Source organism: Arabidopsis lyrata (assembly GCF_000004255.2).
Source record: "Arabidopsis lyrata subsp. lyrata unplaced genomic scaffold ARALYscaffold_8, whole genome shotgun sequence".
Classification (NCBI taxonomy): domain Eukaryota; kingdom Viridiplantae; phylum Streptophyta; class Magnoliopsida; order Brassicales; family Brassicaceae; genus Arabidopsis; species Arabidopsis lyrata.
The window spans coordinates 14,826,732-14,847,588 of record NW_003302548.1 but is presented as its reverse complement, the minus strand read 5'-3'; the positions used below and the strand labels follow the sequence as shown (position 1 = coordinate 14,847,588).

Below are 20,857 nucleotides of genomic sequence, written 5' to 3'. Positions count from 1 at the left end.
AAGAATGATCTTAAATTTTTGACATTGAACTATTTGACTTTTCTTTATTGTAAACGTACACTATTTGATTTTTAAATATAGAGAGATATTTAGAATTTATGTATTAGATTTGTATGTTAATTATAATTTTTTATATGATATAATGTTTAATGTTTATTATATATGTATGTATGTATATGTATATATATATATATATATTAATTTTTATATACGCTTCCAACACGTACCCACTTTCTATAATTTCTATAAAAATCGCTTCTACGTTTTCAAACGCTTCGCTTCCGCGTATCCGCTTCTGATTCCATGCAACCTAGGAATAATCCAACGGATTTCCAAAAATAAAACACAGAGAATAATAACCCAAAGGATTTCCAAAAATAATGAATAGAAAAAGGGACCCACACCAAAAGCTAAAACCGCGTGGGTCATATTACAAAAAAACAAAACCCCAAACCGTGGCTAGACAGCGGACGCACCCGTCCCTTCAAACGTGGCTCACCTCTCGAACCACAGAGAGCAGTTTATACTCCAACTGTCAAAACCGTGTCCTAATGACGTCATCCTCAACGTATCTTTTTCACTTTAAAACTAAAGCCTGTTTTGTCTTTTTCTATATCGTCCCCTTTCTCCGAACATCATACTTAAATTCAATAAAATATTAAATATCTAACTGAACCATCGAATCCAAAACAGACACAGTACGCAATACACTTAGACTAAGTAAAGTGATTCAGAAGGACACGTGTAAGTCACATACCGTGGGACAGTTGTCGTTACCAGATCTTCCGTGTTCTCACTTTTTCTTATAAAATAAAAACACAACACTTCTTCACTTTGTGTAATAAAAAATATCCCAAAAAGTTCAAACACCTGAAAACAAAAGATAGAAAGAGAAATTAATCGTCTTATCCAAAAATGAATCCCTTTTACTCTGCATTCTCGGACTCGTTTCTCTCAATCTCCGATGACAGATCTCCGGTTTCGGACAGTAGTGAGTGTTCACCGAAGTTAGCTTCGAGTTGTCCTAAGAAACGAGCTGGGAGGAAGAAGTTTCGTGAGACACGTCATCCGATTTACAGAGGAGTTCGTCAGAGGAATTCTGGTAAATGGGTTTGTGAAGTGAGGGAACCGAATAAGAAATCTAGGATTTGGTTAGGTACTTTTCCGACGGTTGAAATGGCTGCTCGTGCTCATGATGTTGCTGCTTTAGCTCTCCGTGGTCGCTCTGCTTGTCTCAATTTCGCTGATTCGGCTTGGAGGCTTCGTATTCCTGAGACAACTTGTCCTAAGGAGATTCAGAAAGCGGCGGCTGAAGCTGCAATGGCGTTTCAGAATGAGAGTATGACGGAGGGATCTAAAACTGCGGCGGAGGTGGAGGCGGAGGCGGCTGGGGAGGGGGAGAGGGAGAGGGAGAGGAGGGTGGAGGAGCAGAGTAGTGTGTTTTATATGGATGAAGAGGCGCTTTTGGGGATGCCGAACTTTTTTGAGAATATGGCGGAGGGGATGCTTTTGCCGCCGCCGGAAATTGGCTGGAATCATAACGACTTTGACGGAGATGCTGACGTGTCACTCTGGAGTTTCGACGATTAATTTTTTTAATTTCTTTTGGATAATAAGTTAGTTAAGGATTTACTTGGACATCTAGGATTGGTCCATAGTTCCGTACCTGAATTTTTTTGTTTGGTACCAAATTATTAGTAATAAATTGTCTATCACTTTGTTAGAATTAGAATGTTCTTTGTTTTTTTTGGTAAACAGATTTGATCAAATTAGAGCTACAAATTTGAAAATTTTGTTTGTTGTACTTGAACTGAAACTGTAAATAGATCCTCTTGGTTTCGTTCTTTACCAAATTTCCAAAGCTTATGAAAGCTTGAAACTATGCCTCTGTTTATCCAAATATAAGCCTGATCATTAACAAATTGCTTGTAGACTGAGCAAAAAAAGTTTAAAATTATAAAATCTCTTTCACATTAGTCCTTCAAACACGTGGAGGGAGAGAATGAGTAACAGAGTTCCTTGACCATTAGACTGATATAGCTTCTATATTGTGGTTCTTAAAAAAATGAAATATTTATTTGTGGCCTCAATCTTCTCATGAGGCCCAGCCACTGTTCTTTTTTTTTTTTTTTTTTTTTTTTTTGCCAGCCAAGCCCAGCCACTGTTCTAAGTTCTAATCATCTATCTTTTTTCACTAAACAAACACTGAACACTTGGAAATGTTTTCACTTGAAAACATGTCCCTGACCCAGTGGCCCTCACTAACTTTTTTCCTCAAATATCCTTTTCTTTGAGTTGAGAAGTTTGGGGTTTCTTGGCACCTTTCATTGAACATAATATGGTCGTACCTAGAATTTTGGACGTTTAAGGCGAATACATTTTCTCAAGTAAATTTGACATAGTAAATAAATATTATAAAATACTATTATAGACGATTAAAACTATTTTTATAAATTTTAAACTCAAGAGCAATAGCACTAAACAATTGATTTTACGCCCATGAACTTTCTCGAATTAACCCCTTTTGTTATAATTTTATTATTTTGATCATTAAATTAACATTTTTCCAAAATTAATTGGCCTGTTTTTATATTCCCTCTATTTCCAAATATGTGATGTTTTACTTTTTTTTTTTTTACGTCTAGATTTATTATTTATTACAAATTATGAGAACTGTTACATAGACGATTTTACAACGGACAATTCCTTCCGACTCTTATTAGATTCACGACAGACGACACTTCTTTGTCCATGCTTTTGACGGACACCTTCAATGATCCACGACCTGATGACACTTCTCTCTCTGCGTAGAATCCTGGCGAACGGCTATAATTGTACTTCGCTGGAGATCTCCTGCACACTTGCCTCCTTTAATTTGCAAATTTATTAATAAATCGCAATATCTGGGACTCGAACCCCAGACCTCTTGGTGTAGAAGCATTAATTAATCATTGGTCAACCAATGGACCAAGAGGACTTCCACGTGATGTTTTACTTAAAAACACACTTTTTGAGAAATCTATTTTTCTTTTAAAAATTTCATTTAATTTTTGATTTAATAAAACTCTGGTCCTCTTCCTCTTTCTCGAATCAACCGTAGAGCTATCAATGATATAAAAGACTATGGAATACAAATAATCATAATATCAAATAATTTTAAAATTTGCATTAAAAAGTGTAACACATCTTATATAATGAAATAAAATAAAAATCTCTAAAACATCCTATATAATGAAACAGATGAGTATTTTATTATGGAAATAAAACTCTCTACGAACAAAAAGTAAGTATATACTTACGTTCCGGTCTAAATCAGAACCGGTTTAAACCGAGAGAAAAGTAATTTCGTAAAATAGAACCATACTAAGGGTACAACAGTAATTAAACCATTGACGTCAAGCTGACGCGACTGTTGTTCACTTCCTCTTTCTCTCTTCTACTTCTGTCCTCTCCACGAAGATCCCAAGCTTATAAACACAAATAATAATTCCACTTCAAAGTTTCTCTCTTTTTCTCTTCATTATTATTACTTCACCACATTCACAACAATCCCAAATTTTTCTTTCTTATACTTCCATATTTTGATTACTACTTTTCAGAGATTGTTTTCGGTAATTAAAATTTTCTAGGGTTTCCTCCAATTTTGCCGCTTGATTTATCTATCATGATCGGATTTTGACACAACCACCGATCTTATTTTAAGTCCTGTCTTGTGTTAATTTGTGTCCGTTGTTGTTGTAATCTAGATAAAGAGAGTGAGTCAATAAAAGAAGCTATGGATTTTGATTTGAACGGAGGAAACAAACGAGTCTTCAACAGACTCGGCGGCGGCGGCGGCGGCGGCGGGTCAACTCGTACGATGGCACCAACGGATACAAGGCAAAAGGTTTGTTTCCACTGGCGAGCCGGGCGTTGTAATCGTTCTCCTTGTCCTTATCTACATCGAGAATTACCGGGTCCTGGTCCGGGTCAGGGTCAAGGTCCGGGTTATACAAACAAAAGGGTCGCTGAAGAATCTGGTTTTGCGGGTCCGAGTCATCGGAGAGGACCTGGGTTTAACGGGAACTCGAATAGTAGTTGGGGGAGATTTGGTGGGAACAGAACGGTGACGAAGACTGAGAAAGTTTGCAACTTTTGGGTAGATGGGAATTGCACGTACGGTGATAAGTGTAGGTACTTGCATTGTTGGAGTAAAGGAGAGAGTTTTTCGTTGTTGACTCAGCTTGATGGTCATGAGAAGCTTGTTAGTGGTATTGCTTTGCCTTCTGGCTCTGATAAGCTTTACACTGGAAGTAAAGATGAGACCTTGCGTGTTTGGGATTGTGCTTCTGGACAGGTCTTTGATTCGATTCTATCTTGTTCAATGTACCCTTTTGTTTTTTTTTAGTCTTGCTCAGTGATAGAATTGTTTGGTTAGGATGTAGAGTGGCTTAAAAGAATTAATTTTGTCAAGTTTATTCATTAGGAAGGGAGATGTGTAATTGTTTTGATTCTGATTGAATATTTTGAACCAATGGATGTTTGTGTTGTCCTCTCTAGCTAGAAATCCTTGTTTGATGAATTGTTTAACGAATAGTTATAAGTGCTTGATCAACATGTAGAGGAGTGAGCACTCATATATCGATGGCAATTGGTGTCCTAGTTGTCAAATTAGGAACAGAATAGTCTAATTCGGTGATCATGATCGTTTTTGAGGAATGCAGTTCTGATCTTGTGAGATACTGTTTTAAGTTTACTTAGTGGATATTGTGTTTTTTTTCTCTCTTTTGATTAGTGTACAGGAGTACTTAAACTTGGTGGGGAAGTTGGCTGTGTGCTTAGCGAAGGGCCGTGGCTATTAGTTGGCATGCCAAATCTTGTCAAGGCAAGTTCTTAGTATGATTCCACTTAGCAGTACTTTTCTTCGACTGTCACAATATATATCGAGGAACCTCTTTCATTCTTAGATGCTTGTTGGGTTATGTCTCATTGTTGTTGATACAGGCGTGGAATATTGAAACCAATGCAGAACAGAGTCTAAATGGACCTGTTGGCCAAGTATATTCTCTAGTTGTGGGTACTGATCTGCTCTTCGCTGGTACACAGGTAAAATTCTGAGATTTTATTTTCTTGCTGAGATCTCTGCGAAATATGTCGGCTTTTGGTAAAGTAAGTGACAAGTTCTTTACTATCTCTGCAGGATGGCTCTATTTTGGCATGGAGATATAATGCTGCCACTAACTGTTTTGAACCGGCGGCATCACTGACGGGCCATACACTTGCAGTTGTTACCTTATATGTTGGGGCAAACAGACTTTATTCGGGTTCCATGGACAAAACTATAAAAGTAATTACTTATATTATCTATCATTCTTGAATTAAAACTCTCAGTACTTTTTTTCTTTGAGCTAATCGTTTTGGTTTATATGTTTTTTGTTTAAATAGGTTTGGAGCCTGGATAATCTGCAGTGTATACAAACACTCACGGATCATACATCAGTTGTGATGTCTCTCATTTGCTGGGATCAGTTTCTTTTGTCTTGTTCATTGGACAACACGGTTAAGGTTAGTTCGTCTTTCTTAAATTCCGATAACTTTCTTGGAAGTTTCGTTCTTTTGGAAGTTTCATTCTTTCCCTTGTTAACGTGTTTTTTCCGCTGTAGATATGGGCTGCAGTTGAAGGTGGCAATTTGGAAGCGACATACACTCACAAAGAAGAACATGTATGGTTTCTTTTATATGTGTGTTATCTTCTCTTATGGTTCTACTTCTATATATAATGTAACTAATAAATTTTAGCAATGTCGAAATTGGATTCAGGGAGTGCTAGCTCTATGTGGTGTACACGATGCAGAAGCCAAGCCGGTTTTGCTATGCTCTTGCAATGACAACACCTTGCGCCTCTACGACTTACCATCGTAAGACTTGCAACTTTTATGTCTGAATTCTTCCATTCTTCCTCTTTGATTGGTTCTGATAGCTTAGGGTTTGTTCATTAGATTTACGGAGAGGGGAAAAATCTTTGCAAAGCAAGAGATACGAGCGATCCAGATAGGTCCCGGGGGCATATTTTTCACGGGTGACGGAACTGGTCAAGTTAAAGTATGGAAATGGTGCACTGAACCAACCGCGGCTTTGCCTTGAGAAAGTTTGATGCTATCGTCAAAGAGTTATTTTCTACGATTCTCTTGTACCATTATATATGGGTCTGTTTTGAGATTTTTCTTTTTTGTTGAGGTCCTCCTAGTAGAAGCCACGGTCTAATGAGATGGACAGTGGCCAAGATCTGTGTCATGTTAGGAGTTTTGAGACAGAATTGGGAGAATTTAGGTCCCTTTTTGTCCAATTTCAGCATTTGTCTTGTAACGCTTGGATTGTATGGTCAATTTGTCATAAAGGATTATTTATTCAAGAGAGATTTCAGAGTTGATTGTACAAGTACAGTGGATAACAAAGTTACAGAAGAAACCTTGAAATGGTCTTAGAAAAGGGAAGATTTTTTTTCACAGATTGAACATAACTTTGATGGCATTGCTCCCACGAGCACTGGTTTCAAAGGCATCTTCCACTTCCTTCTGAGAGAAACCGAATCTGTGGGTTATGAGTGGCTTTACATCAATCTTACCACTTGTCAGGAACTCAAGACACAAAGGCCATGTGTTCTTGTACCTGAACACACCTACCACATCTACCTCCCTGTCTCGAAAAACAAAGAACATTTAGTTGTTGATCATGTGATTGAACTTTTCAAAGTTAGGAAGTTTTTTTCTTACTATGATGGTCAAAAGAGGTTACCTTGCAGCTGCAGGAGTGAGAGGGACAGTCATTATACCGTGACCCATTCCGACAAGACAGACTTTACCGCCACATCGAGTGGCTGCTAATGCTGTCGACATGGTTTTGTTAAAACCCGCACAATCGAATGTCACATCGACGTTTGAGCCCATAGTTTTCTGAATTTGTTCAACCTCAGAACCAACATCCTGCGATAGTAAAAAGGGAAAAGTTCTTATCTTTATACCATCAGATCATTAATGTTTCAGAAAGATTTAGGAAGTAAAAAAAGTGCAAGGAACCTCTAAGTTTGTTGTCACTTGAACAATCCCATCTGCACCAAGCTGTTTTGCTACGGCTAAACGGTTCTCATCAACATCCACAATAACAATTCTAGGCACACCGAAAGCCCGAGCAGCCAACATGGTGACAAGGCCAATAGGTCCAGCTCCCATTACCAAGACGTTTGTTTCAGGACCAACCTCAGCTCGGCGACAAGCATGGACACCAACACTAAGTGGTTCACACATTGCTCCTTCCTCCAAACTCACATTCTCAGGCAATTTAAAGCATAGATCCGCAGGGTGTACCACTTGATTGGCTAGAGAGCCGTGAACCGGTGGAGTTGCAAAGAACTTCATCTCTGGACAAAGGTTGTATCGCCCTTCTCTGCAGAGATTGCATCTCCAACAACTAATCCCAGGTTCAAGAGCAACACGGTCACCAACCACTAGATGTTTCACTTCTTCACCTACTTCTTCAATGATCCCAGCACATTCATGTCCCATCACCATCGGTTCTTTCACCACAAAATCAGCACATCTCATGGTCTTTGTTTTGTAACATTTACAGACATCAAAAACCAATGTCAAAGAGCCATAACAAACCAGAGAACCAAAAAAAGATTATCTTTGATTATAGCATAAGTACCTTTAGGTAATGAACATCACTTCCACAAATACCAACAGCTTTCATCCTAACTCTCACATCATGAGGACCTTTGCATGAACACAAATCTATCAGTTTCCAAGGCTTTGAACCAAAGGATCACATGACAATACAAAATAAATAAATCCCAGATAAAATTATATCTTACCAACTGAAGGAAGAAGAAAAGGTTGGATCTTGAGGGTATTGAGACCAACCAACCAAGCAGCCATGTTTTCTTCTTCAACCTTTGAGCCTTCTCCATGAGACATCCCTCCTTTCCCCATAACTCTTCTCTACTATGCTCAGCTCAAAGCTCTCTATTGATCTTAGCTTTTAGATTAAAGCCAAAGCTACCAGAGCCTTAAAGAATGAATAAGAAAATAAAAGTGTCAACATCGAAGTCTCCACTAAATATCCCATAAATAAATAGAAAAAATACAAAACAAGAACCAGATAAAGTGATAAACACAAGCGGTGGATGGCTTATCGAGATTTGGATAAAACCCTTATGGTTTCTAATTTCTCATCATAAATCTTATTTACCATTTTTTACTCATCATCCAAATATAGACATGATCAGAACAAGTTCCTCTAAATAGCTTTAAGTTTTCAAGAATGGTTTCTTATGTCTTGGATAACATTTACTAATATCAGATCATAATGCTAATGAAGTCAAAGACTAATTAAAGAAAAACTAGAAGTATTAAGGAAGTTCTTTTCATTTACTTTTTGGCTGGCTTCTTTATATCAGAATTTGCAATTGCTTCTGTATTCTCTCACTTTGGTGGTTTCCATCAAACATATCAAGGTCATGAATATGCTCTTGGTACACATATTTCTAAAAAATGCGGTACAATACAACAACAATTGTCAATACTTAAAAGCTTAAAGGAACAGAAGAGCTCTCTGGCTCCATCTACTATCTCATTTAATCAAAAATTAACCCAAGACCTGTCCATAGACATGAAGAATCCCGAATGAATTGCCTGATCAAGTCTCGTAAACTTCAGGAAGACGAAGCCCTACACTAGCTGCAGATTTATTAAGCACTCGTTTCATTTCTTCAGTTCTATCAACCGCAATGTTGTATGAGAACAACAAATCCTGCAACAACCAGATAACTTATCCATGTGAGACTAAAGTCACTAAACACACAAAATGCATTGATGTGCAGATATAGCCAAGCTTCTATAAGACAAATGGCCAATGTGATACAGAAATCTTAAAAAAGACTTCACCTTGTGAGAGTGAATGCTATTGAGAAGATAAGTGTAATTGCGGGCGAGATTGATATTCTCCGAATTTGCATTCTTCCGGAATTCTTGCTTAACAAAGTCAATGAAATGAGACTTGTAATCTTCTTTACCAACATGTTTCAACACTGCTTTAAGAAGGCCACGATATACTCTAGCAGCTATAACAACTTCACCACTCATCTTCTTCTTTCTTTACTTATAAACACATTTCAAAGAGAGACATAAATCTCGGGTTTTTAACTCCGAATCGAATCTGAAAATTCCAAGTTGAGAAACCTCAAAAGTTTTGTCCTTTCAAAAACCCAATTCTTTAACAACTAAATATACAAAAACTCAGACTCGATTACAACAGTGGACAAATCGAAAACAAAAAGTTGGAATCGATGATTGAACGAATAATCGAGATCGAATCAGGAAAAAGGTCGAATTGGGAACTAATGAACCCGAAGAATGGGTCTTTTCGAGTATGTTCAATAGAAGTAAGTGAAGAAGATTACCTTGAATCTCGCCGGCGCCGATCCGATAAAGTAGACTGAGAGACAAAATCCAGCGGTCAAAGAGAAGGAAGAATCAGGATGTGACGAAGATGGACTTAAATTTCGTAATGGGCTTTTGAAAGCAGCACAGGCCCATAATATGAGAGGACTTAGAAGTTAGAAGTTAGAAGTTAGAAGTTAGAACCTTTTTTTTTTTTTGTTTGGTTAAAGAACTTAGAACATTTTCAAATAACTTAACGATTTTAAACTCAAATAGTTAATTACTAATTCATATGTTGGATAATGTTTAAAATCGTTAAGTTATTTGAAATTTTTCTGAGGGTTTTCTTTTTTTTTTTTTCGTGGAATCGTGATCTCTGGTATTCTATCTATATGTCATAATAATTTGTAATAGTATAATATAAAATGATTTATTTTAAATCATATTTTGAAATCATATAGATTTATTTTTGAGGTAATTCTAGAAAATACCATATCTATACTAGTATTTTTTAAGTATATTTATATCATTAATTTTCTTTTCATAACACCACAAATAGAAAATTTCCGAAAATTGAAATATTTAATTTATTTTGGGTAAACAAGTATTTTACACAAATATTTGTGGTACTACTGGGAAAACAAACTAGTAATGGTATTTTTAGAACTAAAACTTAAAAGGATGATATTTTAAAATATTTCTCTATTTTTTATTTTGAATTTGGTAAGTCAAATGAAACATATAACAACAGGAAAACAACCAACTTAAAAGCAGGCCCCCACTGACTAAATCGGTGGAAGGAGGCTCATAAAAGTAGATCCGATATGTGTAGTTCTTAGAACCACTAAATCCACCAAAACTCAAAAACCTTCCTCTAAATAGATAATCAAATAATAAAAACATGCACATATTGTTACCAAAGATAGTGTTGAATTAAAAACTAAACTCTTATATGTAAACAAAGTTATGGGCAGTCCGCAGTTGGAGCTAACTTCTTTCTATTTGTGTTGGTCCTATAATTTTCATAAATCAGGTCAAATCAATTAGAGTACAAAATTAGCAAGTAACTTTTGCATAACTCATTTAACTTTTATTTCTCTGTTAACGACGGACACTAGTTAATTGCCTATTGCTTTGTTTTTCCATACGGGAATAAAAATGGGTTATGGGATAATGGAATATAGCACATTTTTTAAGGACCATTTATTATTTTGTAATCATTGAATAACTATGACATTAATCTTGCTACAAAGACAACCCTAAACCCCAACCGCAAAAGTTTTGACATTATAATTTGTTTTAAAAAGGTATTGCACTATGATTTTTATGCATATCGATAATTAGAGGTTGTTGCGATAAGATCTTTTCATGCAAGAGATCAAACAAATAAAATTATAATTGATGTGTAACTACTACTTTCACACCTAACAGGCTAACACTCATTAATTATTTCTCTATTTGACATGTACTCATCAAATAGTTCAAATCGAATTTGATCATATTTCATTTTCGTGCTTCTTAATTTAGCTATATTAAGATTAAAGAAATTTATAATGATGTGTTACTTACTACTTTTACCTAATCACCCATTAACTATTTTCTATTTGACATTTAGTTAAAACTAATAGTCAAAATAGTTTAACATTTTTGATCGAATTTCATTGTACGTAACTATTAATTTAGCTATATTATAATTGCAGAGATTCGAATAATAAAACATACGAGAAACAAGAACATTCCTTGTTCATTAAAATAAAATAACCAAGACCCTAAAATCTTTGTATGATTCTATGATCAATAAATATGTGCTGGTGAACCATAAAAGCTTCCTCTCATAAAGGCAAACGAAAAGAGGCTTATGCTTCATCTTATTATATAAACCCTATCAAACCTATTCTTATTTTTTGCTCTACTCTAAATATAAAGAATCAAACTTAATCTTTCACCCATAATGGGTTTACAAAGATTATGGTTATTTCGCATAATTTTCATCGTAACATACATCTCCCATGCCTCGTGTTTGCCAGATAAAGGTATAGTTTCTTTTACGTATCATTCAATGTGTGACGATAAATATTCATTAATACAGTGAATATTTTGTTCTTTTTTCGTGAAGCTGGCTATTACAGTTTTATGAAAGATGCAACATCGGCACCAATGTTCGCTCGGTTTGATTACATAGTCATCGGAGGAGGAACTTCGGGTTGCTCGTTAGCCGCAACGCTAGCTCAAAACGCTAGCGTTTTGGTTCTTGAACGTGGTGGCGCTCCCTACGACAATCCGACGGCAACGGATATCGAAAACTTTGCCACCACACTCTCAAACACATCACCCAATTCTTGGTCGCAGCTTTTTGTCTCCGAGGACGGCGTTTACAACACTCGTGCACGCGTCCTCGGTGGTGGCTCGGTGTTAAACGCCGGGTTCTACACTCGTGCGGGAGAAGAGTACGTGAAGGAGACTGAGTGGAAGAGCGATGAAGTGGAAGCTGCTTACGAGTGGGTCGAGAAGAAAGTGGCGTTTCAACCGCCGGTGATGGGATGGCAAACGGCGTTTAAAGATGGGCTTTTGGAGGCTGGTGAGTTTCCGTACAACGGTTTCACGTATGATCATATTTATGGGACTAAGATCGGTGGTACGATCTTTGACCGTGCTGGTCATAGACACACGGCCGCTGATTTGTTGGAATATGCTAATCCGGGCAACATCGTTGTCTACTTGCATGCCTCTGTTCACAAGATCCTCTTCACCACCAAAGGTATTGATTCATCTACACACTTGTCTTGGTTTGGTTTTAATTTATTTGGTTTGGGTTGGACTAATTAAAATTGATTTCAGTTTAGTTTCATTGAAACATGACAATTTAGATTCGGTTCGGTTTATATGTCTACTTGCACTTAAAGATACAAAACTATGTTTTGGACAGGACGGCCAAGGCCAAAAGCATACGGAGTGATATTTCAAGACGCCAACGGTGTGATACACAAGGCAGAGTTAGAGAAGAATGCAATGAATGAGGTGATTTTGTCCGCGGGGGCCATTGGGAGCCCGCAATTGTTGATGCTGAGTGGCATAGGTCCCGCGGCTCATCTCACAGCTCACGGGATTAAACCGGTGGTCTTAGATCATCCGATGGTAGGGCAAGGGATGGGAGATAATCCGATGAATGCCATATTTATTCCGTCTCCTACGCCCGTCGAGGTTTCTCTAATACAAGTCGTTGGGATCACAAAGTTTGAAAGTTACATTGAAGGAGCAAGTGGTGTCATCTTCTCTTATAGTTGGACTCGTAGATTTTTCGATGGTGTTTTGAATTATCTCAACGAGGTATAATATAGATTAACACATTGAATTTTATTATATAACTTTGATATTTATATTCATGAAACGACATGTCAAATCTGTTTTTTTTTTTTTCCATTGTGTAAGATTCAGACAAGCCGTACTACGAGTACTACATCTCCAACACTGTCGACCCAATCCATCACAGATTTTTTCAAATCCAATCCTCTATTGAATGCGACCACAAGAGCCGGTTTGATCCTCCAAAAAATTGCGGGACCAATCTCGAGAGGTCATTTGGAGCTTAGGAACACAAACCCAGATGATAATCCTTCAGTAAGGTTCAACTATTATCAAGAGCCAGAGGATCTACAGATATGTGTTGAAGGGATCAACACCATTATCAAAGTGATCAACTCCAAGGCATTCTCCAAATTCAAGTACCCGGACGCGACGATACATGGACTACTTGATCTAATGCTAAGCGTTCCTACCAATCTGAGGCCGCGGCACATAACCTCGATGTTCAATTTGAAGCAGTTTTGCATAGACACTGTGATGACAATTTGGCACTACCATGGAGGTTGCCAAGTTGGAAGAGTGGTTGACAAGAATTACAGAATCTTAGGCATCGATTCATTAAGGGTCATCGATGGATCCACATTTCTCAAGTCTCCGGGGACTAATCCTCAAGCTACGGTTATGATGCTCGGAAGGTAAATGCATGAACCAAAGGATCCAAATAATCTAAAACATGTTAAAGATTTGATTGAGTCGAGTGTTTTGTGTAGGTATATGGGCCAAAGGATTCTTCAAGAGAGGGCGAATTACCGCAAAACGGATAAAGAAGCGTGAGATATTACTTAGAGACATTTGCTAAGAAAATCTTGATCTTGGAATTGTTCTAATCAATGTATGATGAACTTAAAGAGTATGAATGTGTACATCTGTCCATGTTCTGTTTCTAATATGTATAATAATGATATAGGGGAATTATGGAACTTGGGGCTTCTAGTTTTGCAAAATTTAGGAATATGATTCCAGTATTATACATAAGTTTCACTGAATTTTAGTTCTACTAAAACATCAGAAAATTATCATCCATATGAGAGCAACAGATTGCAAATTACATACGGATTTGTCGGTGGTCAGATTATCAATCACCACCTACTTGACGTTTCCATGAGTCTTCCACGATCAGTTCATCAACTCCCCATTCCTCGAAACTGATTCAGAATCATAAGTAAGTCACAAGAAAAGAAGAGATCAAGTGTGTGAAGAAAAGAATATAAGCCCAATGCAATCTCTCACCTCCCATCAGGTAGATAACGTCTAATTGTGAATGGTATCTTCCGCTGCCTAAGCTCCTTCATTGCAATCTGAAACCAAATCATAATAAATTAGCTCAAATGTTCATATATATCTAAGTTTACTGACAGCCAGAACATGTCCAAAAACAACAACAAGAAAGTATCACACCTCAAGTGGATCAGTCTCACCCTCCAGCTCAACCATGACAGGAGCATTCATGCTGTATTAGCCAAAAAACAACATTAAGAATCAAACTTTCAAAGCCAATTTAACAGTACAAAGATTGCTTTCACCAGAAAGAACCATACCTAATCTGCAAAGCGCGAGTGCCCAGAATACGAGCACGCTCATACTTGGTCATAAACTTTGACGTTTTACGTGGACGTTGCACAGGTTCTGTTTCGACCTTATCTTCAGTTTCAAGAGGCTCACCATTGACATCATCATTCTCCTTCATCTCAGCATCTTCCTCCACTCCTTCCTACACAACAATAAAAAAAAACTAATCAGAAACCAAAAGTTGTATAATAAGCAACACCCATGTCTCTTATACAAAGAAAGAATATTGAACTTACTTCAATCTCAGGCTCCACTGGCTCATCCTCATATCTGCAATTGAAAGCAGTGTTAAACCATAGCCCAAATTTTCTTCAATTTACTCACTAGAAAAGCTCAGAGAGTCCAAAAATTAAACCTTTCTTCTGAATCAACCGACCATGAAATTAGGGTTTCTACCTTAAAATCGATTAGAATCAATACTATGCCGAACATAATCGAAGTAACATTTCATCTACGAAAACCCATGTATAAAAACTGTTAATTTAGCCCATAACTAATCCAATTTGCTCTCAATCGTCGAGGAAGAAGATAGAATCTTTTCAAAATCCGAGCACGAATAATGAATACATACGAAACCGAGAGAGAGGAAGAGAGAATAACCCCAAGTCATCGACTTCGTTGTAATCTTCGTCAGCCATTAATGTCGATTTTAGGTTTCGCTTTCTCCTCTCCGCTCTCGATAAACCCTAACAATCGTTGCAGAATTCCGGACGACGGAGAATGAGTTAATAAATGAAGTTGAGAACTAAATATTGATATTTTCCGGTTTACTTAACTCGGCTTAGTAAACCGTATTATCGAACCATTTAATTTCAAGCCCAATTTAAGGCCCACATAAGAAAACTCCACAACTGGATCAAATTTCTTTCTTTATTCCAAATATACATGAGATATGTGATATACATTATTACTGATTATGTATGTTTTCAGAATTTTCTCATATACTGGTCTCATCTTTAGTTGGAGAAACGATCAAATAATCATAATCTTTTTCTCGAAAAGCAGCTCTCTCTCGAAGAATCTTTTGCCCCATGTACCTACACATAAGTAACACTCTCAAACAATCATATATAAGTATAACTCGAAGAATCATATGATCATTTCGTATATATCATCAGCGTTTTACCTTCCGAGCATCATGACCGTGGCTTGTGGATTGGTCCCTGGAGACTTGAGAAATGTGGATCCATCGATGACCCTTAAGGCATCAATACCTAAGACTTTGTAATTCTTGTCAACCACTCTTCCAACTTGGCAACCTCCATGGTAATGCCAAATAGTCATCACAGTGTCTATGCAAAACTGCGTCAAGTTGGACTTCGAGGAGATGTGTTTTGGCCTTAGATTGATAGGAAGGCTAAGCGTGCGATTGAGTAGTCCGCGTACGGTCTCATTCGGGTACTTGTACTTCGAGAAGGCCTTCGATTTTATCACTTTAATAATGGTATTAAGTCCTTTAACACACCTTTCAAGATCTTCTGGTTCTTGGTAGTAATTGAATGTCACTGAAGGGTTCTCATCCGGGTTTTTGTTCCGGAGTTCTAGGTATCCTCTTGAGACTGGTCCATCTACTTTGTGGAAGATCAAGCCCGCATTTTCCATCATATTCAATGGAAGATCCAAGGATTTGAAGAAGTCTACGATTGACTGGGTGGAGAGTGTCTGCATGCACTATGTGTTATTAGTAAATGGCAAATATATATAGTCTCATGCAAGGTTGAGTAATATAAGTTATAATAACCTTTTAATGTATTTAAAATCGTACCTCGTTGAGAATATTCAAATTACCATCGAAGAACCTACGGGTCAAGTTATGAGAGAGGCTTAAGCCACTTCCACCTTCAATGAAATCATAAAACTTGGTGATACCAACGACCTCTACGAGGGACAGTTCTACAAGTTGAGGAGAAGGGACGAGGACAAGGTTCATTGGATTATCTCCCATCCCTTGCCCAACCATGGGTTGATCGAGGACCATCGGATGGACCCCGTGGGCCTCAAGATGGGCCCTAGGACCCACACCACTCAACATCAATGGTTGCGGGCTCCCAATGGCACCCGCACACAAAATCACCTCGCTCATTGCATTTTTCGCGAGTTTTGCTTTGTGAAACACTCCATTTGCGTCTTGATATATAACTCCACACGCCTCAGGCCTCGATCTTCCTGTCCAAAAAAGAGTATTCATATCCAAAGTATATATAGAAAATTAGAAATAATGAAAAACAAAATGTGTATATAAAATTATGAATTAATCAAATTACCTTTAGTGGTGAAGAGGATTTTGTGAACAAGAGCGTGCAAGTAAACAACAATCGTGTCCGGGTTAGCATACTCTAACAGATTTGCAGCCGAATGTCTATGGCCCGCGGGGTCAAAGATTGTACCGCCAATCTTAGTCCCAACGATATGATCGCAGCTTCCAAAAGCCCATCTCTCAATGCCGATTGCCATCCCATCACTAGTGGCTTGAACACAAGTTTCTTCTCGACCCACTCGTAAGCAGCTTCCACTTCCTCCATCTCCCACTCAGACTTCTCCACATAATAATCCTCCGCACGTGAGTAAAACCCAGCGTTCAACACCGAGTCTCCACCGAGGACGCGCGCACGATGGTTATAAACGCCGTCCTCGGATATGAAAAGCTGCGACCACGCTTTTGGTGTGGTGTTTAAGAGTGTGTTGGCGAATTTTTCGATATCCGTAGCGGCAGGATTATCATAGGGAGAGCCGCCTCGTTCAAGAACCAAAACGTTAGCGTTTTGAGAGAGCGTTGCGGCTAATGCACAACCGGAAGTTCCTCCTCCGATGACTATGTAGTCGAAGCGAGCATAAGTTGGTGCTAGTGTTGCATCTTTCATAAATCCGTAATACCCTGTTTTTATGAAAACAATATTAATTATAAACATAACGTAACAGGTGAAATATTATTGAACATGGCCATGATGATTGAATGAATAGTAACTACTAACTAGTATAATTGTACCTTTATCGGAATAACATGGGCTATAAAATATGAAAATTGTGACGAGAATTAAACAAAAAATAAGAAAACCCATTGCGCACAGTTTTAGATTAGATTTGCAATGTTCTTTATCTTTTGGAGATTATACAGACTATATAACATTATCACAAGATGAAGTACTTGTGCAAATTTGATTAGTTCCCCAATTTATGGGGTTTTCTTACAACCAAACGATTTATTGTACTGAAATATACAAGAAAAATCCAGTAACTACAACTACTTTTTCTGTAAAATTTTAAGTGACAAATGAAATTGGAACAGAAAAAATATATTATTATGTACAACTAATTTTATCAAATGGACTACTAAAACCTACACCTAAAATCCTAAACTCTAACCTCCATAACTAGCCCTACACGTAAGAAAATAGCATGCATGTTACGGAGAAAACTATTTGTCTCCTAACAAATACTCCCTCTGTCTCAATTCATTTATAATTTGAAGGAAAAATTTGTGTTGCAAAATAAGTGTGATTGTGTTTTTAATTTTCTATGTAAAAATTAATTGTATTTGACATTCTTTTACCAATTATATTTTACTCTATGTTTTTTATTGGTTGTAATCAATAATATTTTTCTGTAAAAAATGTAAATTAAAAGATATTTTTGTGATTTCTTAATCTGTGTGCAAAAATCTTAAAATACAAATAAATTGAAACATATGGAGTAAATAAAAGGTAAAATCATCCAAAACTCGTCCAAAAACTAATTAACAAATATTTTATTTCCCTATATTGTTATTTTCTTAAACATCATATAACTTTTGTCATTGAGTGCAAATTCTCTTAAAACAACAAGTACATAAACTGATTAAAGTCTTTATTGGTTCCTCTCAAAAGTCAAAACCAAAGAAAGACACCAACTTTAATTTACCTAACAATGCAACTTGAGATTATATTAAAAGATAAAAAATTCTTTCTCGAAAATACTAAATAAGAAATATTTGAGTTCAGAAGATAAATCAATAATCAACATCAATAACCACTCTCGTTCTTTGTAAATAACTTCACATCTTCTACAAGACAAAACTAATGCAGCGTGGTAAGTAAAGTGCCCGTCTTTCCTTTGTATTCTTTTGGGATTTCTTCCTTATCCGCTTTGTTATTTTCTCTCTTCGAGATTATACGCTATTTCAATCTTTAGTTAAGCATCCTAATAGGATTTGTGGTTTAAAATGTCGTCTTTTTGGTTATAGATACGAGAACTTTCGTCTACTCTCTTACTCTTTCCCTTTTTAGTTGTTGTAATGCAATGTACTAATCAATAAAAAAGGGTATGAATTTAAGTTTAGTCACAACAATTATATTTAACCTTAGGCTTTTTGCTACTTTTCGTGGATAACCGCCCTTTCCCGAAGAATTTTCTGCCCTATGTACCTACACATAGAACTTTAACAATCATTTTTCTTCAAAAAGCATATCTTATTCATTGATTTTGTGATCATTTGGTCTGTATGCTTACCTTCCAAGCATCATGACCGTGGCTTGGGGATTAGTCCCTGGAGACTTCAGAAATGTGGATCCATCGATTACCCTTAAGGAATCTATGCCTATGACTTTGTAATTCTTGTCAACCACTCTTCCAACTTGGCAACCTCCATGGTAATGCCAAATACTCATCACAGTGTCGATGCAAAACTGCGTCAAGTTGAACGTTGAGGTCACGTGCCTTGTCCTCAGATTGATGGGAAGGCCCAACATGAGATTGAGCAGCTCACGTGCGGTCACACCTGGGTACTTGTACTTGGAGAAGGCTTTAGAATTTATCGTCTGAATAACGGTGTTAAGCCCTTTAACACACTTGTTCAAATCCTCAGGTTCTTGATAGTAGTTGAATGTCACTGAAGGGTTATCCCTTGGGTCCGTGTTCCGGAGCTCCATGTGTCCTTTTGAGGCCGGTCCATCGATTTTTTGAACGATCAAACCCCCATTAATCATTACGTCCAATCCAAGATCCAAAGATTTCAAAAGGACTTCAATAGAGTGGGTCAGGATATTCCTAGACAGAGCCGGCCCAAACTATTTGAGTGCATAAAGCAAAAAAATTTTTGGCCCATTAACAAAAGCTGTTATAAAAAAAAAAATACAAGTTTTAACATGTATGGGATTCGAAACCGTGACCTGTACAACAAAAAACTTCAATCTAACCACTAGACCACAGTAACATTTTAAAAATTAATGCCCTTAAAACTACTTATAATTATTTGATGCCTAAAACCCTTGCTTCATGGGCTTTACATATGGGCCGGCCCTGTTCCTAGATGTAGTACGGCTTGTCTGCATAATCCGTCATAGTTAGACAACATATAATCTCATAAACAATAACCTTTAAATGTATTTATGTTATATACCTCGTTAAAAAGATTCAAAACACCATCGAAAAACCTACGGGTCAAGTCAAAAGAGAGACTCAAGCCACTTCCACCTTCAATGTAACTATCAAACTTTGTGATCCCAACAGTTTGTATGAGGGACACTTCTACTGGTTGAGGAGAAGGGATGAATACAACGTTCATGGGATTATCAGCGATCTCATGCCCAACCATAGGGTGATCTAGGACGAGTGGATTCACGCCGTGAGCCGCAAGATGGGCTGCAGGACCTACGCCACTTAGCATCAACAGTTGCGGGCTACCCATTGCTCCAGCAGACAAGATCACTTCGTTCATTGCGTTATTTGCTAGCTCTGCCTTGTGGAACATTCCATTTGCGTCCTCAAATATCACTTCGTATGCTTTTGGTTTCTGGCTACCTGCTTTATTAATATATTTAAAGTTGAGCTTTGCTTCAAGTAAATTTAGCAAAGAATCATTCATGAAATTAAACTAAATCCTATATTAAGTTAAGCTGAATTACATATTTTAGATTGCATATGCTTTCATATAATAATATTGAATTGTTTAATATATTCTTTAACAAAAAAAGAAATTTCAATCTATATTTTCTTAAATAGAATTGAAAAGTAAGAATATTTTGAACTAGTTATACATACAGTAAAACCTCTATAAATTAATAATATCGAAACCGTCAAATTCTATTAATTAGTAGAGATATTAATTTATCAATAAAATGAATAATTACTAATTTATATAGAGATTTGACTAATTTTGTAGTTTTTAAAAACTTTTCTATCTGAAATTTTTTCCGTTATAATCAATATCTTTCTATAACTAGTTACAAAGGAAAAAATAATTATTATGTCTTGAAATTAACACAAAATATTTTCGATGTAATTAAAAATTTGAAATGAACTCTATTAAAAATAGGGAGACTCACAAAAATGCTCCTTTTTCAATATCCCTTTTCAAAAATGTCCCCTTTGGCTGTCCATTTTTAAAAATACCCCTTTTTATGTACAAAATGACTAAATTACCATTCTTTAAATAAAAGATATCACAAATATATGAAATGTCTCTCGGGGAACGATAGAGGTGGGAAAGCGTGCGCTGCCGTCTGTTCGGGAAACCCTTTCTCCTTTTTCTTTTT

The 20,857-nt window shown here is 36.8% G+C and overlaps 7 protein-coding genes and 1 pseudogene across 13 annotated transcripts in view; 3 read left to right on the top strand and 5 right to left on the bottom strand.

Moving 5' to 3' along the window:
• Nucleotides 1–827: 827 nt before the first annotated feature.
• On the top strand, nt 828–1,848 carry LOC9301960 (dehydration-responsive element-binding protein 1D). Its single transcript, XM_002865840.2, has one exon. The coding sequence runs from the start codon at nt 916–918 to the stop codon at nt 1,588–1,590; it is 675 nt and encodes a 224-aa protein (XP_002865886.1). The 5' UTR covers nt 828–915; the 3' UTR covers nt 1,591–1,848.
• Nucleotides 1,849–3,352: 1,504 nt separating this feature from the next.
• LOC9300221 (zinc finger CCCH domain-containing protein 63) lies at nt 3,353–6,391 on the top strand. Its single transcript, XM_021027325.1, has 8 exons — nt 3,353–4,336; nt 4,775–4,864; nt 4,984–5,085; nt 5,180–5,326; nt 5,425–5,544; nt 5,643–5,702; nt 5,800–5,897; nt 5,979–6,391. The coding sequence occupies exons 1-8, from the start codon at nt 3,776–3,778 to the stop codon at nt 6,121–6,123; spliced, it is 1,323 nt and encodes a 440-aa protein (XP_020882984.1). The 5' UTR covers nt 3,353–3,775; the 3' UTR covers nt 6,124–6,391.
• On the bottom strand, nt 6,366–8,357 carry LOC9300220 (sorbitol dehydrogenase). Of its 2 annotated transcripts, XM_021027335.1 has the most exons (6): nt 8,134–8,193; nt 7,850–8,043; nt 7,684–7,751; nt 7,056–7,583; nt 6,775–6,962; nt 6,366–6,675 (listed from the first exon to the last, which is right to left on the bottom strand). In XM_021027335.1, the coding sequence occupies exons 2-6, from the start codon at nt 7,965–7,967 to the stop codon at nt 6,483–6,485; spliced, it is 1,095 nt and encodes a 364-aa protein (XP_020882994.1). In that variant the 5' UTR covers nt 7,968–8,043; nt 8,134–8,193; the 3' UTR covers nt 6,366–6,482. The 2 variants fall into 2 exon arrangements, with proteins under 2 accessions (XP_020882994.1, XP_002864144.1); XM_002864098.2 differs by having other exon boundaries at nt 7,850–8,357.
• A 67-nt stretch (nt 8,358–8,424) lies between these two features.
• On the bottom strand, nt 8,425–9,594 carry LOC9301959. Of its 4 annotated transcripts, XM_002864097.2 has the most exons (4): nt 9,437–9,594; nt 8,922–9,192; nt 8,635–8,787; nt 8,425–8,521 (listed from the first exon to the last, which is right to left on the bottom strand). In XM_002864097.2, the coding sequence occupies exons 2-3, from the start codon at nt 9,117–9,119 to the stop codon at nt 8,674–8,676; spliced, it is 312 nt and encodes a 103-aa protein (XP_002864143.1). In that variant the 5' UTR covers nt 9,120–9,192; nt 9,437–9,594; the 3' UTR covers nt 8,425–8,521; nt 8,635–8,673. The 4 variants fall into 4 exon arrangements, with proteins under 4 accessions (XP_002864143.1, XP_020883022.1, XP_020883004.1 ...); XM_021027363.1 differs by having other exon boundaries at nt 8,437–8,787; nt 8,922–9,135; nt 9,436–9,594; XM_021027345.1 differs by having other exon boundaries at nt 8,437–8,787.
• Nucleotides 9,595–11,138: 1,544 nt separating this feature from the next.
• LOC9300219 (protein HOTHEAD) lies at nt 11,139–13,723 on the top strand. 3 transcript variants are annotated; one of them, XM_021015846.1, is made up of 5 exons: nt 11,142–11,449; nt 11,533–12,174; nt 12,343–12,743; nt 12,852–13,414; nt 13,490–13,666. In XM_021015846.1, the coding sequence occupies exons 1-5, from the start codon at nt 11,368–11,370 to the stop codon at nt 13,551–13,553; spliced, it is 1,752 nt and encodes a 583-aa protein (XP_020871505.1). In that variant the 5' UTR covers nt 11,142–11,367; the 3' UTR covers nt 13,554–13,666. The 3 variants fall into 3 exon arrangements, with proteins under 3 accessions (XP_020871506.1, XP_020871505.1, XP_002865884.1); XM_002865838.2 differs by having other exon boundaries at nt 11,144–11,449; nt 12,846–13,414; nt 13,490–13,723; XM_021015847.1 differs by lacking the exon at nt 13,490–13,666 and having other exon boundaries at nt 11,139–11,449; nt 12,852–13,418.
• On the bottom strand, nt 13,708–15,095 carry LOC9300218 (DNA-directed RNA polymerases II, IV and V subunit 6A). The gene is made up of 6 exons (XM_002864096.2): nt 14,949–15,095; nt 14,585–14,618; nt 14,318–14,490; nt 14,178–14,229; nt 14,010–14,077; nt 13,708–13,924 (listed from the first exon to the last, which is right to left on the bottom strand). The coding sequence occupies exons 1-6, from the start codon at nt 14,984–14,986 to the stop codon at nt 13,855–13,857; spliced, it is 435 nt and encodes a 144-aa protein (XP_002864142.1). The 5' UTR covers nt 14,987–15,095; the 3' UTR covers nt 13,708–13,854.
• A 350-nt stretch (nt 15,096–15,445) lies between these two features.
• On the bottom strand, nt 15,446–17,593 carry LOC9300217 (annotated as a pseudogene).
• A 667-nt stretch (nt 17,594–18,260) lies between these two features.
• LOC9301958 (protein HOTHEAD) overlaps nt 18,261–20,857 on the bottom strand; it is a 4,767-nt gene continuing 2,170 nt past the window's right edge. Inside the window, exons 3-4 of the mRNA XM_021025967.1 lie at nt 19,727–20,123; nt 18,261–19,376 (exon numbers count right to left, since the gene is read on the bottom strand). Coding sequence (XP_020881626.1) covers nt 18,830–19,376; nt 19,727–20,123 — 944 coding nt within the window. The 3' untranslated portion in view covers nt 18,261–18,829. The remainder of the gene's footprint in view (nt 19,377–19,726; nt 20,124–20,857) is intronic.

Excerpts from the sequence above, each read along its gene's own strand:
- LOC9301960 (XM_002865840.2), top strand. The coding sequence starts at position 916 with ATGAATCCCTTTTACTCTGCATTCTCGGACTCGTTTCTCTCAATCTCC.
- LOC9300221 (XM_021027325.1), top strand. The coding sequence starts at position 3,776 with ATGGATTTTGATTTGAACGGAGGAAACAAACGAGTCTTCAACAGACTC. Across the intron at positions 4,865-4,983 it reads GCATGCCAAATCTTGTCAAG|GCGTGGAATATTGAAACCAA; the intron begins GCAAGTTCTTAG and ends TTGTTGATACAG. Across the intron at positions 5,545-5,642 it reads CATTGGACAACACGGTTAAG|ATATGGGCTGCAGTTGAAGG; the intron begins GTTAGTTCGTCT and ends TTTCCGCTGTAG.
- LOC9300220 (XM_002864098.2), bottom strand. The coding sequence starts at position 7,967 with ATGGGGAAAGGAGGGATGTCTCATGGAGAAGGCTCAAAGGTTGAAGAA. Across the intron at positions 7,584-7,683 it reads GTGATGTTCATTACCTAAAG|ACCATGAGATGTGCTGATTT; the intron begins GTACTTATGCTA and ends TACAAAACAAAG. Across the intron at positions 6,963-7,055 it reads AAGTGACAACAAACTTAGAG|GATGTTGGTTCTGAGGTTGA; the intron begins GTTCCTTGCACT and ends TTACTATCGCAG.
- LOC9301959 (XM_002864097.2), bottom strand. The coding sequence starts at position 9,119 with ATGAGTGGTGAAGTTGTTATAGCTGCTAGAGTATATCGTGGCCTTCTT. Across the intron at positions 8,788-8,921 it reads ATAGCATTCACTCTCACAAG|GATTTGTTGTTCTCATACAA; the intron begins GTGAAGTCTTTT and ends TGGTTGTTGCAG.
- LOC9300219 (XM_002865838.2), top strand. The coding sequence starts at position 11,368 with ATGGGTTTACAAAGATTATGGTTATTTCGCATAATTTTCATCGTAACA. Across the intron at positions 12,175-12,342 it reads GATCCTCTTCACCACCAAAG|GACGGCCAAGGCCAAAAGCA; the intron begins GTATTGATTCAT and ends TGTTTTGGACAG. Across the intron at positions 13,415-13,489 it reads ACGGTTATGATGCTCGGAAG|GTATATGGGCCAAAGGATTC; the intron begins GTAAATGCATGA and ends TGTTTTGTGTAG.
- LOC9300218 (XM_002864096.2), bottom strand. The coding sequence starts at position 14,986 with ATGGCTGACGAAGATTACAACGAAGTCGATGACTTGGG. Across the intron at positions 14,619-14,948 it reads AACGAAGTCGATGACTTGGG|ATATGAGGATGAGCCAGTGG; the intron begins GTTATTCTCTCT and ends TTTCAATTGCAG. Across the intron at positions 14,078-14,177 it reads GTGAGACTGATCCACTTGAG|ATTGCAATGAAGGAGCTTAG; the intron begins GTGTGATACTTT and ends ATTTGGTTTCAG.